Source organism: Nomascus leucogenys, chromosome 13 (assembly GCF_006542625.1).
Source record: "Nomascus leucogenys isolate Asia chromosome 13, Asia_NLE_v1, whole genome shotgun sequence".
NCBI lineage: Eukaryota > Metazoa > Chordata > Mammalia > Primates > Hylobatidae > Nomascus > Nomascus leucogenys.
The window spans coordinates 57,019,712-57,035,420 of NC_044393.1; the positions used below are offsets into that span (position 1 = coordinate 57,019,712).

The 15,709-nt window shown below is 39.6% G+C and overlaps 1 protein-coding gene across 1 annotated transcript in view; it reads right to left on the minus strand.

Annotated features, from left to right (window-relative positions):
- The window catches only part of LAMB1 (laminin subunit beta 1), a 78,102-nt gene that overhangs the window by 3,070 nt on the left and 59,323 nt on the right, over window positions 1-15,709 (minus strand). The window contains exons 23-29 of the mRNA XM_030826767.1: window positions 13,562-13,931; window positions 10,659-10,843; window positions 8,975-9,216; window positions 5,751-5,954; window positions 4,933-5,077; window positions 2,664-2,871; window positions 2,321-2,462 (exon numbers count right to left, since the gene is read on the minus strand). Of these exons, the coding sequence (XP_030682627.1) occupies window positions 2,321-2,462; window positions 2,664-2,871; window positions 4,933-5,077; window positions 5,751-5,954; window positions 8,975-9,216; window positions 10,659-10,843; window positions 13,562-13,931 (1,496 nt within the window). The remainder of the gene's footprint in view (window positions 1-2,320; window positions 2,463-2,663; window positions 2,872-4,932; window positions 5,078-5,750; window positions 5,955-8,974; window positions 9,217-10,658; window positions 10,844-13,561; window positions 13,932-15,709) is intronic.

The window sequence follows — 15,709 nt, forward strand, 5'->3', positions numbered from 1 at the left end:
GATTTCCACATAAATTTCCAACTTAATGTGAGTGGGAAAATAAATGTTAAACTCTAGTAGTGGAGATTTCAGCTAATTACTGAAGACATGGAGACTAGGGATGTTCTTTGAATTTCTATAGAATTGTGAGATGATGTATGGTCTGGGAACGTTACAGCTGTAAACTCTAAATATACAAAGTTATTTAGGGAAAAAAAAATATCTGGGCAACTGGTGAGGATCCACATCCGATCTCCTTTCAAAGTAGAATCAATAAACATTGACTTTTAAAAGCTAGCCAAAGTAAGCAGTTGAGCCCATGACAAAAGAATCAATTTCACTGAGCACTCAATTTTTCTTTAAAATGATCTTCAAGGATGGGTCTAATTACATAGAATTAACTGAATAACAATACTGTTATAATGAAGTTAATAGGGTCAGTAGAAGACATAGGCTAAAATTTGTAAATATTTCAAACCTAAGGACCCTTTAATTAGAATAAAATTCTTAGAAATTATAATTCTTAGAAGATAAAGTTTGAGTGAATTGTTTCTGATAAGCTTTCATGAACATAGTTTAGTTAGAGGTTCTCTTTGTTTCTTATTGTTACTAACCTAAAACACTTCCTGCCCCCCAGGACCCCTGAAAAACAACCCCAATTACTAACTTGCATCATCAAGTCACATCTCACCTATAATTCAGTATTTTCTAATTTGCTTTTCAGAACAATTTTTTTTCAAGAAACAGGGTCTTGCTATATTTCTCAGGCTGGAGTGCAGTGACTGTCTGTTTACAGGCATGATCACAGTGCACTATAGTCTCAAACTCCTGGCCTTAAGTGATCCTCTCACCTCCGCCTCCCAAGTGGCTGGGACTACAGGCACACACTGCTGCACCTGGCTTTCAAAACAATAATTTCTACAGTCACTGACATAATATTCACTAAAATATTAACAGCAAACTGAGAAAATGGAAAAACCTAGAGATCGAAATATCAAAATATAGTCTGGTGGGAAAACATAATTTTTCTAAACTTGAACAAATAGCCTGAAGAAAAAGCCTTATTGATACTCGAAATTTAAGGAGGAAAATGGACAGAAGAATTATTGGCCTTCATTTAACTGACAGCAGTAGAATAGGGGAAGACAGGTTTTTACCAACTAATGGTAAGAAAAGCATGTTGAAAATTCATCTTCCCAGGTTTTAAACACATGGAGGATTGACTTGAGAAGGCTGACAATGCTGGGTATGGGAGCATTTAATTTCAAAGTATATTCTGAGAACATGTATAGGGATTAGATAACTCATTAATTTTCTTCATTTTTTAAAAACTCGTAAAATTGGAAGGAAAAAATTAACTTTCTGAGAAACAATTTAATGGAATTATGTTTGCATTACTTCTTTTAAGAGATAAAGAGGATTTTTAGAGCAAAGTGCTAGATCCCTATGAAAAATTCTTGAGTACTTTTAATATCTGGTAGTCACAGTATATTCCTTATAAAAACATTAAGTTTTCCATGCATTCTAAACAGAACAGATTGTTTAGCTATAAGCGCTCTATTAGGTTCCTCTAGAATTGGGTATTGAAAGCAGACTGACTGTTCTCCAGTAGTTTCCAAAACTACTATATAGTAAAATGTTTGATCACCAAAATCTTGAGACATTGGCCTTAGCCATATAAGCTGCTTTATAACATCAGGACAGTTTTCTAAAACTATTATACTTCATACTACTGAACAGAGTATATGCTGTTTCCTCAGTGAGTAGGAGTGTTTTTATTTTTTTTGAGACGGAGTCTCTGTTGCCCAGACTGGAGTGCAGTGGTGTGATCTCAGCTCATTGCAACCTCAACCTCCCTGGTTCAAGCAATTCTCTTGCCTCAGCCTCCCAAGTAGCTGGGACTACAGGCACGCACCACTATGCCCAGCTAACTTTTGTATTTTTAGTAGAGAAGGGGTTTTGCCATGTTGGCCACGCTGGTCTTTGAACTACTGACCTCAAATGACCCACCCACCTCGGCCTCCCAAAATGCTGGAATTACAGGCGTGAGCCACTATGCCCGCCCAAGAATAGAAGTTTTTATCTTTCTCAGACTTTGTAGGGGAGAAAATGAGATGGGACGTAATGGTCCGACGTCTTCAGAGTCCTTTTATTCCTTGAAAACCTATCTCCACTTATTTTTAGCATCCATGCTAATGGAGTAGTTTAGATTTATTAAAATTAAAGGAATCCTTTAATGTTGAGTTGTAAGAATTTCTGTTCATAGATAACAAATGTACTTTTCTGGTAAAAGTGTATATGTAAGTGTGTTCCCATATATGTAATGATTGTGTATGCTTACCGAAGTTAGCAGGTTCTGGGTTCCTTGAATGTCTTCATCTGCTTGTTTAATTGCCTTCTCTGCTGCGACCTGGGCCTTTTCTGCTTCTTCCAGAGCTTCCTTTACCATATCTGCAGTGACTTTAACATCTGTTGCACTTTTGCTGAGTAAAAAATAATGAGACAGTATATTGTTGCTGAACATGAAAAAAGTACTCTCAGTGTTCTTTAAAGAACAGCCTTCCTGAAATGACCCAGAGAGACTCGCATAGGTCCTTCTTAGAAGTTTCATTGGTTAAAGAGATACTTTTTACTCCATGATAGATACACAAAATAAGCCCCTTAGATGCCATGTCTTTAGATACCTTGCTCTTTTAGCTTCTTCTAACAACATCTCAGCTCTGGCAATATCAGCAGCACTCTGCTGTAGAATAACCTCTACTTGAGAAAGGCTTTCAACTCGTTCACGTATATCTTCTGTCAAGTTCTGTAACTGCTGTGGGGTGCTAGGCATTTCCATTTTCAATACTTCATTAGCAACTGCTTCAATGCTGTCCAAATCAGCACTATCCTCTGTGAAAAGCAAAGATGTCCCCAAAAAGAGGTGAAAAGAATAGATGGTTCATTCATTCAACCACTTACTGGTCATCTACTATGGACTAGCACGGTGGGGTTACATACCAAGAGACACTAACTTCCTGTTTAAGAGTTTATAATCTGTCTGGGGTTTCAAGGGGAGATGAGACCTACACACAAAAAAAAGTAACTGCAGATAATTGAGTACTACTAGTATTTGTTTTAGGCTGGGTAGTGAGGGAAACCTTCATGGAAGATGAGGAGCTGATCAGATTTTAAGGGATAATAGAATTTGAAAGAAGAAAGGACAGTTCCAGGTGGGGAGACAGGAAGGGCAGAACATGTTACGGGAAAGTCTAGCAAAGTGAATCTGAAGATTGTGGAAAACCATAGAGGGCCAGAGCTTAAAGCTGAGACTTAAAGGCAGTGAAATCTTTTAATTGAGGTTGGACGAATAGCTCAGAAACTTGTGAATGCAGATATAGAGATTTGATATTTCTTACAAATTATCTAGATTCAGGAAATTATAGAAAGGGAGAAAATTATACAAGCAGGAGAACTGGAATAATGGGTTGTCAACGAAGCCAAGGAGTTGCAAATGTAAAATGTGGAAGATGGTGAAAAAAAAAAGTTTATGAAGTTAAGCTTCAAATATGTCAGATCCTCATTTACTTTCAAGCTTTGTTTGTTTTAAACTACTGAACATAAAAATGGACCCCAGAGGATTTATTCAAATAAAATATGTACTTGAAGGATGGTTTCCATGGAATATTACCTAAGATATCCTTAGCAAATACTGTTGACTCCTTATTAGCCATGCCTTTTTTCTTGCTAACAGAATACTGATTTTTTTCAGGCACCTGCCTCTAAGTCAGGTAAAATTATCAACCCAGCATTAAATATTAGTTTGCCAATTACTGTAATCACATTTCCATTTTCCAGTGACATTTATGCATTGGCATGTGACTTATTTCTGGCCAATGAAGTTTATAAGGATGACTGCTTAAAGGCCTCTAGAGAAGACTTCCTCATTTTAAAAAGATGCAAGGAATAGGTGGTCTCTTCTTCCATTATTAATCTTTATATGATGTCTGGAACTTTGGCAGCTACCTTGTAACCATGAGGAGCTAGAGGACAAAGCTGATATGCTTAAGATGGTAGAGTAGAAAGATGAAAAGTATGTGGGTCGCAGACCCAAGAAGCTATCCTGCTACTGGATATCTTATTAAGATGTGAGATAATAAACATCCTTTTTGATTAAGTCCCTTTCACTTGGGAGTTTTCTGTAATTTGCCACCAAAACCATCTTTACTGGTAACACTTGAACTGTGACTAGCAACATTTTTTTTTTTTTTTTGAGACGGAGTCTTGCTCTGTCGCCCAGGCTGGAGTGCAGTGGCGCAATCTCGGCTCACTGCAAGCTCCGCCTCCTGGGTTCACGCCATTCTCCTGCCTCAGCCTCTCCGAGTAGCTGGGACTACAGGTGCCCGCCACCACGCCTGGCTAATTTTTTTGTATTTTTTTTTTTTTTTTAGTAGAGACGGGGTTTCACCGTGGTCTCGATCTCCTGACCTCGTGATCCACCCACCTCGGCCTCCCAAAGTGCTGGGATTACAAGCGTGAGCCACCGCGCCTGGCTGACTAGCAACACTCTTAACTATAGGTATAATATCCTGTAAATAATAGAATTACAAAGCTTTGGGGGCAATGCCAAAATAACAAACTCCACTTCTTTAAGGTTAGAGATTACTATACGTAATTTCTAACAAGTTCCACATTCTTCTAACAAATTCCACATTCAATTTTCAATGTAAATATTTGACTTTTGATTGGCTGCTACCTGAGTATCCCATCAGGTGTGTCTGTATCTGCATAACATTGGAGAAAGTTATTTGATACACATATATAAGTTTAAGAAGTGGAAACATTTAATATATGGACGTTTTTCTTATTTGGAAATGTCACTTAGTACCCTGACAGAAATGGACTTTATCTAAAATGTAAACAGAGAATCACATAGAAACAAATGTCTAAAAGTAAAATGAAAAAATTTCTTACGGGTCAAAAAGTTTCTGATTTGCTTGATTAGATTTCTCAGCTCCTCATTGCTCTTGTCCATTTTTTCTTTGGTAGCATTTGTCTTCAACAGAATGTCTTCAGCACTCTGTTTTGCCTCATCTGCCCTCAGTTTTGCTTCAGAGACCTAAATATGAAGAATAAATTACCCATGGAAGATTTTCATTCTTTCTAAAGGAGACCAGAATATTGGAAATGGCCCAAAAATGATGTTGAAAAACTATGTACTTGGAATCATATGTCTGGGAAACAACTTTCTCCCATTCAACAAAGTATTGTATTCTTACAGACCGCAAGTATTCAGTATACAGATTCCTAAACAGTATTCTTATATAAATAGAACTAGCATTTAAAATTTTTCAAGTTGTTTTTAACTCCTGGCCTATAAAATAGTCCTGAAGTCTTTTTCTCAGGTGCCCACATAAATACTTAAAAAGTGTGTGTTGCTTTAGAAGAATAAATGTTCAATTGCTTAGTATAGAGTTTTTGTCTTACAGCTGGATGTATTTATAACCGTGGAGTCAGATAAGTAAGATGGCTATCTCAAATTATCCAGTATAAGATTTAAACATCTTACTCTAAAGCATGTGTTGAGTGAGGAGAAAGCAAATTCCTTTTCTGTGAAGAAAATCTCCCCATCTCTTTCTCTGACCTCACAGAAACATCAACTTTCATATTTTATGTGATATGCCCTTTTCATTTCAGTTAGCATTTAGAATTGATTTCTCCCTTTCAGATCCTCCAGTCCACAGCTGAAAGCAAACATACAGAACAAAAACTGAGGCCATCCACTGAATTACCATCTTGGAGAGCTGTTCCACTTCAGCCAGGGCACTCAGGACATCTTGGTCCAAGTCCATGGCTTTCTGCCAGGCGTTGTGTGCAACAGTAACCAGACCACCGCAGCCAGGCCCCCCACACTTCTTCTCTCCTTCGTCAGTTCTGCAGTTTGGCCCGCCACATTCAGTCTCAGAACAGGAGGCCCCTGGGGGTGTTCCACAGGTCTGCAACAAGCCAAGGATCAGGCACAATACTTCAGATAGTGAATCTGTTGCAGCAAAACAGCTGTGCAGGGCCTGGGTGGCCCCAGAGAATGTGTAGGTGGTCCTCAGCAAGGGTGCTTGAAAACAGTGTTTGGGAGACAGAATGGAGAGAGGAGCAAAGAGTTTAGGAATAAACTAACCTGCTTATTTCCAAGGAAACAATGGAAGTTTACAACTCATCAATATCTTCTGCCCAAATGAGTTAAAATACTATATGAGCTCTGCCCAGGATGCAAACATCTGCTATATCAAGTTGAATTCTGCCAGTACAACGGCCAAGGAATGCCTTCCTTTTTTTCTAACCAGTTAGAGTTAAAAAAAAAAAAAAAGCTATTGTGAACCATCTTTGGGGCCAGCACCAGCACACCAGCACCATGTTAACTCCTCCAGTAAATATGGTGACATAAAAGACCTATTACCTAGCCTTTTAGTAACTTCCCATCTAGTTAGGACTGGATCATTCCACATAAAATAGCCAAGAATAGGTCAGATGCAGTCACTATGAAAGAAAGTAGACAAAGGAGAGACTACAGAGGAATGCTACAGTTGTAGCTGAAGAAGGATTTGTTGACTGGTGGGATTTGAGCAGGGGAAGTGGGAAAACATTCCACATGTTAAAGGAAACAGTACAAACAAAGAAACAAAGGTAGATGAAGTGTTTCCAAATTGTCATCCCCGACTGCCATCACACATGCATAGAGAGTCCTTTCTTACCTACCAAAACCTCTCAAAGATCACCACTTGGTCATGGCATATAAATGCAAATTGATAAATTATAGTACAAGTGTGCTATATGATAGAAAAGGCTGAGCAGGAAGAAAATTGCATTTAGAGCTGTTTTGTGGAAATGCTCATACTGAAAAGAAGACAAAGATTTACTGCAGTGAAAGGCAGTTAACAGAATATTCCCAAACAAGACAAGTATTGTTTTAAAAAAGTACAAAAAAGTTTTTAAATAAATACAATCAACTATTTAGCCTAATAATTTTAAGATAATTATAATCCCATTATGTCTCAAATTACAATGAAATAAGTCATCTGGCTTACAAAAACACACAAAGCTTCAGAAAATAAAGTGTATTCTGCATACTGTAGAACATGAGTCTTAAGAACAGAAGTGTAAAACCTTGGTTGCTTTCTAAAAACAATCTGACAGCACACATAGAAGATCTGTTTTGTTTCAACAGACAGGGGTAGACATGGAAAAAAAAAAAAACCAGCATGGCTCTAGCTAAACATCCACAAAGATGCAGAACTAGAAGCACCTGAAAAAAGGACGAAAGTCTCTCTACACAAGGAAATGGCAGTAAAGAACTTACAGAAAGAGTTCTCACAGGATCATTAACAAAGACAAAAACACAGTAAGAGAACTGAAGCAGCTGCTAATCCCTAGGTAGTTTACCAGGTGGAAAAGCAAGCACAGGGAAGGGCACACATTTGAAAGGCCAGAGGAGCCCCAAACCCCACCTACCGCCCATGCATCTCCCTGCCGCCCACACAGATAGATGCCTCCGGTTCAAGACAAAAATCCTTTAGCATGCTTAGCTGCTTCTTGTAGGTCACAGAGAACTTGTTTGTGATGACTGATTTTTTTTTTTTTTTTTTAACTACAATATGTAAGGAAGGAATCAATGCTGAAAGGAAAGATTGAGAGAACTGGCATTTCATGCTTAATAACTTTGTCTCCTGTTAGCTGCAATTTACACATTGCTCTAAGCCTTCATTTTTCTTTTTTCTTCATCATTTATTTTTCCATTTAATAAATGATGACAGATTATTTGCTCCCTATTTGCTATAAAGTTTCAGAAGATAATGAGTATGAAACCTAGCAGGCATCAATAAACACTGTCTTATATTGTGACCAATTTTGTCTATTTCAGAGAAAGTGATGAGAGAAGGGAGGAACCATCACTAAGACAAAGCTGTAATGAAGTTTGAACTCTTCTGCGCCTATGTACCTTCCATCTTTAACTTTCTCTGTGTCTCTGGGCTAAGAGAACACAAACCTTAGTCTATAAAAAATACCCTCCAAATTACCTCACATAGGTATCCTTCCTTGAAAACACAGGAAGGAAGAGGAAGAAACAGGCTGTTAGGCTTTTTTGGGGCCTTCTGCCTGATTTTCATTAAACTCACAACTCAATTTCATTTGGCTCCAGAGTTACTTTTTAAAAGCTTCTGGGAAATGAATCTACTTTCTAGGCTGGTTTCAGGGTTAATCTTCACCAGGTAAAGTTACTGGAACAAAGGAACATAATAGCTAATACCCATGAAAAAATTCTTTTGCTCCCCTTAATTTTTAACAGAAGCCCCTTCTAGAATGATTCTGAATTCCTACACTGAGATGGGTTTTATAATTCAAATCAGAACTAAAAAAGGAATGTCCAAGCTGGGTGTGGTGGCATATGCCTGTCATCTCAGCTACTCAGGAGGGTGAGGTGGGAGGATCGCTTCAGCCTAGGAGTTTGAGGTCAGCCTGGGCAACATAGCAAGACTCCATCTCTTAAAAAAAAAAAAGCAGGGGGGTGGGGGTGGGCAGGGGTGTTAGCCTGTAATCCCAGCACTTTGGGAGGTTGAGGTGGGAGGAGGATTGCTGGAGACCAGGAGTTCAAGACTAGCCTGAGCAATGTAGTGAGACCCTGTCTCTACTTAGGAAAAAAAATATTAAAGAAATGTCCACAGTGTAAAAAGGATCAAGTTTCAGTGCGATGTCACTGAGTAGCTAAAACAGTATGGGAGAATAGTCATGATTCATTCTTTAGTTGAGGACCACAGAGAAACAGAAGAGGGGAAGGCTGGAAACCCACATGCTGCTGCTTTTAATCTGTCTTGGTTACAGATACCCCATTCCAGGATACAGAGACCTCAGCCTAGGAGTTTCACTCCTGCTGATTCATTTGCAAATTATTGTAATAAAGACAAAGGATGGTGTTTTATTTTTCTTGGCACCACAGCAGTAAGGCCACACCCCCAAACCTTACCATTTCGGCAGCAGCTGAAAGGTCTAGGCTTTGCAGCTTGCCTGCCAGTTCATCAAGGAGGCGAGCCTGCTCCTCTTGTTTTTCCTTGAACTGGGATTCTTGCTCCATCATCACGTCTTCTACTCTGTCTCTCATGAGGGCTGACTGCTCCACAGTGCTGTTGGGTTCTGTGGTGGAGGCATTCACCCTCTCCTCTGCCTCAAGAGACATCTGGAAATACTTGGTAATGCTATCCAAGGCACCTAGGGTAGGAAATGAAATTGCCCACAGTTAACCTCATCATCCTCCCCAAGCAGTGTCTGCATTTGGTGTCTTCAGGTCCTAAATTTACTGTAAGGTTATAAAATTCAAAAAAAAATATTTATGAAGTACAGTTTTCATGAGCAATGAATATGTTTTGTCCCATTAGCACCTACTCCAGCTCAAGTATGGCAAACATCTGGGTGAAAAATGAAAAATTAAGAAATTCATGCAATCTTGTCTCTATACACAAGCAAACATCCAGTTCTTTATAAATAGCTGGTTTCAGGCAGCCTGAAGATTATATGACTAGATGACTTTTCTCAATCCTTTATTCGGATCCACTCAAATGACTAATATAGTAGCCCTCCATATTTGTAGCTTCCACATAAGTGGATTCAACCAACTGTGGATGGAAAGCATTTGGAAAAAATGGTTCAGTATCTGTACAGTACAGTATCTGTACTGAATGTGTACAGACTTTTTTCTTGCCATTATTTCCTAAACAATAAAGCATAACAACTATTTACATAGCATTTACATTGTATTAGGTAAGTAATCTAGAGATTATTTTTAAATATACTGAAGGGAAAAAAAGAAAAAAGTAAAGCTGGGTGTGGTGGTTCACCTCTATAATCTCAGCTATTCAGAAGTCTGAGACGGGAGGATCACTTGAGTCCAGGAGTTCGAGACCAGCCTGAGCAGCATAGCAAGAGCCCGTCTCTTAAAGAAAGAAAGAAAGAGGGAGAGAGAAAAAGAAAGAAAAGTATATAGGAGGATATGCATAGGTTATATGCAAATGCCATTTTATATAACAGACTTGACCACCTGTGGATTTTGGTTTCTGCAGTGGGTCCTGGAACCAATCGTCATGGATAACGAGGGATGACGGTATTATATATAACAGCATGACATGTTTTTAGCTTTAGTCCAAAAGCAATCATGCATACAACAGTATGGATAGTTGGACAGTATGATTTAACATATTTCTACATTCACTTTTTGCTGAGAATCCTATATGGTCTATGATATAAATAATGATTTGCAAAAGTTTTTTTCTGACCAAGCAGCATTCTTGAATGTGAAAGGATTTGCAGAAGTATTAATATCTTAACTATTCAAAAGAACCCCCTTCCAAGAAAAGGCCAGGGGATTAAACTACTAACTGGAGGGGGGAAAAAAAAAAATCAGGAAATGGATACCATTCTGATACAACTACTGCCATTCACTCTGTGGGACCTTTGCTATGTCTCTTAGGTTCTCTGTGCCCAAGTCCCACATTTGTAAAATGGGGACTTTGATCCTCATTTGTGCCGGAAACTGGATGAGCAAAAGTTTTAAAATTTATTAGAACTTTTTTTTTTTCCCCAAAAGTGCTATATTCAAACGTTAGACATATTGTTAAATCCATTGTCTGGGACTATTTGCACCAAAAAATGCTCACCCCGAATATCTGAGTTTTTGATAAATTCCAGTTGTTCAGCAAGTTCTTTCACAGTGTTGTCTAGGCTTTCGGCTTCTGTCTGTAGAGAATCCAGTTCTTTGGCTGTGCTGTTGCTTTGGGAAGTTGTGTCAGATAATTTCACTTCTACTTGAGCCATCATTTCTGTAACATCTTTAATCAGTTTCCTGTAAAGAGAAAGTTAAGCTTACTTACATAAAATAAACCCAAGGGGGAACTTTTACGTTTCATATTTTCTACTAGTACTGTATCCATTACTAACTTCAAACCAATTCAGTAATTTGTAACATTTCATCTCTAAGTGCTAGTTTTATTTTCCTTATAAAAGATTGTATTAAATCTAACAATTTTTCTTTGCTCAAAGACTTTTAAGAGAAACACAGAAGTACCACTCAGCTGAGTTGTGGTAGACAAGCCATTTAAGGGATTCCAAATTTCTGCTGTAACATGAGCACAGGTCAGAGTGTGGAGTTCCGGCTCCATTCACAGGCAGCTTCAAGCCCTTACAATTGTGAAAACTGAAGACATAAATGACTCCAGTATACAATTAGGCCTCCCAGCCACCAGCCCAAAACATTCTTCCCTAAGCCTCGGGGATCTCCTTCAAGATGGAACACGCAGAGGGGAAGCCCTATAGCCCGCCACAAAGACAACAGGAGCCACCAGTATCAGCTTTCATACACTCCTCTCTTCCATCAGAGGGGCCTCCTTCTACCAACAGCCTTTTTATTTTTTTTATAAGAAAATAGCATCTACTAAGAATGAAATAAGATTTAGCTTTCACAGTATTTAATTTGGAATCTAAACTGCATTTTGTTCTGTACTTTCAAACTACAAAGCCATACTTTTGACATCTATTTGTATATTATTGTGTACATAGTGTGTATATGGGCATGTGTGTGCACGTGTGAGTGTGCTCCAGGTGGGTGTTGGTGGGGTTGTATGTGTATTGTAAAGAAAGTAATATTTGAGCAGACTTTACCTCTGGGTATTATTGGTTCACCTAATTGAATATAATTGTCTTCTTGGGGATATAATAGTATAAAAAACCAGGAAAATGTAAAGATGCTGAAAGGCTGGGAGCCATTAGAAAAATGATATGTAAGGCTGAGATAAAACCATAACCCAACTCAAAGAAAAAGTACTTAAAGGGATCGTTTAAAATGGTAGATTAAATTACATTTCAGTGCCTTTTTTTCCTGAGGCTAATATACATAGTTTCTTTTTTCAGTGCTTTGCTTTTATTAATTATTTGACTCACAGAAGGCTTTCATTTCTTCTCAGGTCTCGTGATACAATTTTTTAAAACAAGCAAATCTAACATCATATTTTAAAATAAGGCCACTTTGGTTCCTAAAACATGTATCCTTGGATAGTATGTTGAAAAAAAGAGTAATGGAACTAGTTTTCCTGTGATTATTACAATCTGTCTAGTTAAATGAATAGTGACGGTAGAAACAGAGCTGTTTTGGGAATGTAATCTCTCTTCTGGCACGCTCTCAAACGACACCAGATTTTTTTCTTCCTCCCAGAGGTGCCTAAGACCCAGGCCAAGGATCATTTCCTAAATGGGCTTGCATTCGGACTATGGCCTGCCAAAACTGTGATCTCTGCACATTAGGAGGCTTAGTCTTTTCAGTGAGGTAAAATGCCTCATTAAATGCATTGTCACTCTACATCAGACATTTCCTAACACTCTGGCCAGCTACATGGTCTTGGGCATAAAACCCGAGGCTTGACATCAAGGTCCAGTTACTTTAAATCTAGGTCTAGGAAGGACCTCCTTCAAGTCGCTTGAGCTAATGTCAGCTGTCCTCTGCTACTCATGCCTGGTATGAGATGAAAAGTCCCTCTGGCTTCTTAAAGATGCTGATTAAAGTCTCATCACACACAAAAAATGTTACTGTCATTTCATCATATAAACACCTCAGTGTGCAGGATTTAACTGTGAAGCGGTCCCCTCAGGCCTAGATGGTGAGTCTGCAGTGAAAAAACCATAGCATCTAGGGAAGAACAGATGCCTCATACCCTTTTCTGTTTTTGTCCTTTAGCACTTAGGTCTTATTGTGCTGTTTTGGGGGTTCCTTTTTGGCAAAAGGAGTTGGGATGTTTAGGGGCAAGACAGGGGAGGTAGGAGAAAGGGTAGATAAATGATCCTTGAGAAGTTCAGCATCACTCAGCTCAATTCTCTAGGCGTCCACTAACAAACACTGTCCAATCAGAGGGAAGACTACCCAGAGAAGGGGTGGGATGAGGACTTTTCAGCGTAGAGCAGCTGTTGTAACTAGATGAATGAAGCACTGGTCTGGTGGACTAATGGCGGAGAAGCAGAAAAAACTTGAAGTAAGGAGTCTTATTTGAGGTAATGGAATTTCCCCCATAGTAGCAATACTTAACAGTTTATAATTTTTTGCAATCCTGTTGTCATTTTATGTATCAGTCCTTTCATTACTTCATAAGGTAATGGCATATATTATCCTACGCCTTCTCCACAGGAGAGAAAATACAGGCTCAGGAATTGAGTCATCCAAGTTCACAAGCCTAGCATCAGAGCCAAGACTCAATTATGGATCTTTGTCTTCTAAATCCAGCATTCCTCCCATTTTACTGACTTAGAACCTGATTTGCAAGGAGGAGCACTGAATATAATGCTTGCATATTCTGTACTGCAGCCTCCAGAAGGCTGGTCTCCACGGATGTGCCAACATTCACTCACCCAAATGCCCAGTCAAGACTGCTGGAAAATAAATGGCTCAGAATCTGTTTTCACCCACAGGACTAAACCAAACCTCCTGATGGAAGCACCATGCCAGGAAATCTTTGCTGTTTACTCATAAAGCTGAAAAAATATTGTGAGTTATTCCTCCGGCTCATTAACTACTTACTCTGCTTCCTCAAAGAGATTCCCAATGTTTTTCAGTGGCTCTGCCGCAGGGCTCTGCACCAAGATGTCTTTTATCTCGCTGACTTTCCTTTCCACCGAGTCCACAGTCTCACGGTAAGGCCCGATCACACCACTGATCTTCAAGGCCTTGGCTTTCTCCAGGAATCTGTGTGTCCTGTTGGTCAGCTCGGCAATGATCACGTCCCAGAGAGCAAAGCACTGGTGGCAGGGTGTGCAGTCAGGGAAGACCCCCGAGTACCCTCGCGTGCACTTGTCACAGCGTGGACCCTCAACACCCTCCACGCAGACACACTGGCCAGTGGACTGGTCACACTGTGGCGTCTCAATGCCCCTGGGGTCACAGTCACAGGCTAGAAGGAAAGAAGCAATGCTAGCTGATCTACTTGATCATGTACCTGAGTGACAAGATGTGACATTTAGAATACTCATTTCACTGTGAAAATGGGAAGGTGTCAACCATTGATGGCAATTGACCAATGGCTCAGGTAGAGACTGTAGCAGCTTCCTCTAGCACATGTATGACTTCAGTGGTTGCTAACCCCTTCTTAGCAGTAATAATACTTTAAACAGAAATGTTTTACGTGAATGACCCCATTTAACTCTCACAATAACCCTGTGAGATAGGTGTTATAATAATCACTATTTCACAGATGTGGGAACTGAGAGATTATGTAACATGCCCCAAGTCTCACTGCAAGGAAAAGGCCACGCCAGAATTCTGATTCGGTTCTTTGCAACTCCGGAGTCTGTACTCTTCACCTCTGTCCTGCCTTTGCCTCCCCCTTACTTAGGATTTCCCCACAGACCATGTCTGTACAAACAATCCAGGTTACATCCTGATAATGTGCCACCTGGCATCGGATACATCACAAATGAGCAGCTCCTAACATACCTGACTATCTCACAACAAAACATACTTGATGAAATGCAATAAACATGATCAGAACAAAACCCAAAGGAATTCTAAGTATCCAGTTTAAAGGCTTTCAACTAAGTATAATCTAACTTGGGGGTGTCTGCCATTGTGATGACCACTGCCAGTACTACAAGCAGGGATCTTGGGAGCCATTCAGTCTCAGCCTCTCACAGGCCCAATAGGGTTGGCACCTTAGGCAAAGCCAAATGGCACAGGAAAATCACATGCCGTACAGGACAAAATCTGTTCTTGGCCAGTAGCTGTGGCTGAGATTACTTAGCACAGTGGCTGTGCCCTTGAACCCTGGCTTAGATTCCCAAATTTCAGGTGACCAAATCATTTTTATATCAACATCTGACATTTAAGAGTATTTATACAGGGTTTGAATTACAGAAGGCCTTATGCTAACATCTTATCTCTGGGCTTCCACCCATTCTGAGGAAAGAGGAATAAATAAAGAATATACTATCTTATTTCCCTAACTGGATTATGGACTCCAAGGGCAGGGGCACATCTTAAACCATTTTTCGTTTTTCAGCATCAGACTCGGGGTTAACTTGCAATCAGAATCCAAACGTCTTTGCCAAATGAAGCCCTAACCTCATTTTAGTCTAGGCATGCAAGGACACTTACATACCTTCATAAAAGAAAATAATCCTCCTGAAGTGCAATGTCAACTGTGGCAAAGCACAACAGATTCCTGCTTTCTCAGGTCTTTTTTTTTTTTTTTTTTTTTTTTTTTTGAGACGGAGTTTTGCTCTTGTTGCCCAGGCTGGAGTGCAGCCTCCTGAGTAGCTGGGATTACAGACATGCGCCACCATACCCGGCTTTTTTTTTTTTTTTTTTTTTTTTAAAGAGACACGGGGTTTCTCCATGTTGGTCAAGCTGGTCTGGAACTCCTGACCTCAGGTGATCTGCCCGCCTCGGCCTCCCAAAGTGCTGGGATTACAGGTGTGAGCCACTCTTGGGTCAGTAGCTGTGATTTGCCTCTGAAAAACTTTTTTTTTTTTTTTTTTTTTTTTGAAAGAGTCTTGCTCAGTCTCCCAGGCTGGAGTGCAGTGGCATGATCTAGGCTCACGGCAACCTCTACTTCCCAGATTCAAGCTATTCTCCTGCCTCTGCCTCCTGAGTAGCTAGGACTACAGGCGTGCACCACCATGCCCAGCTAATTTTTGTATTTTTAGTAGAGACAGGGTTTCACCATGTTGGCCA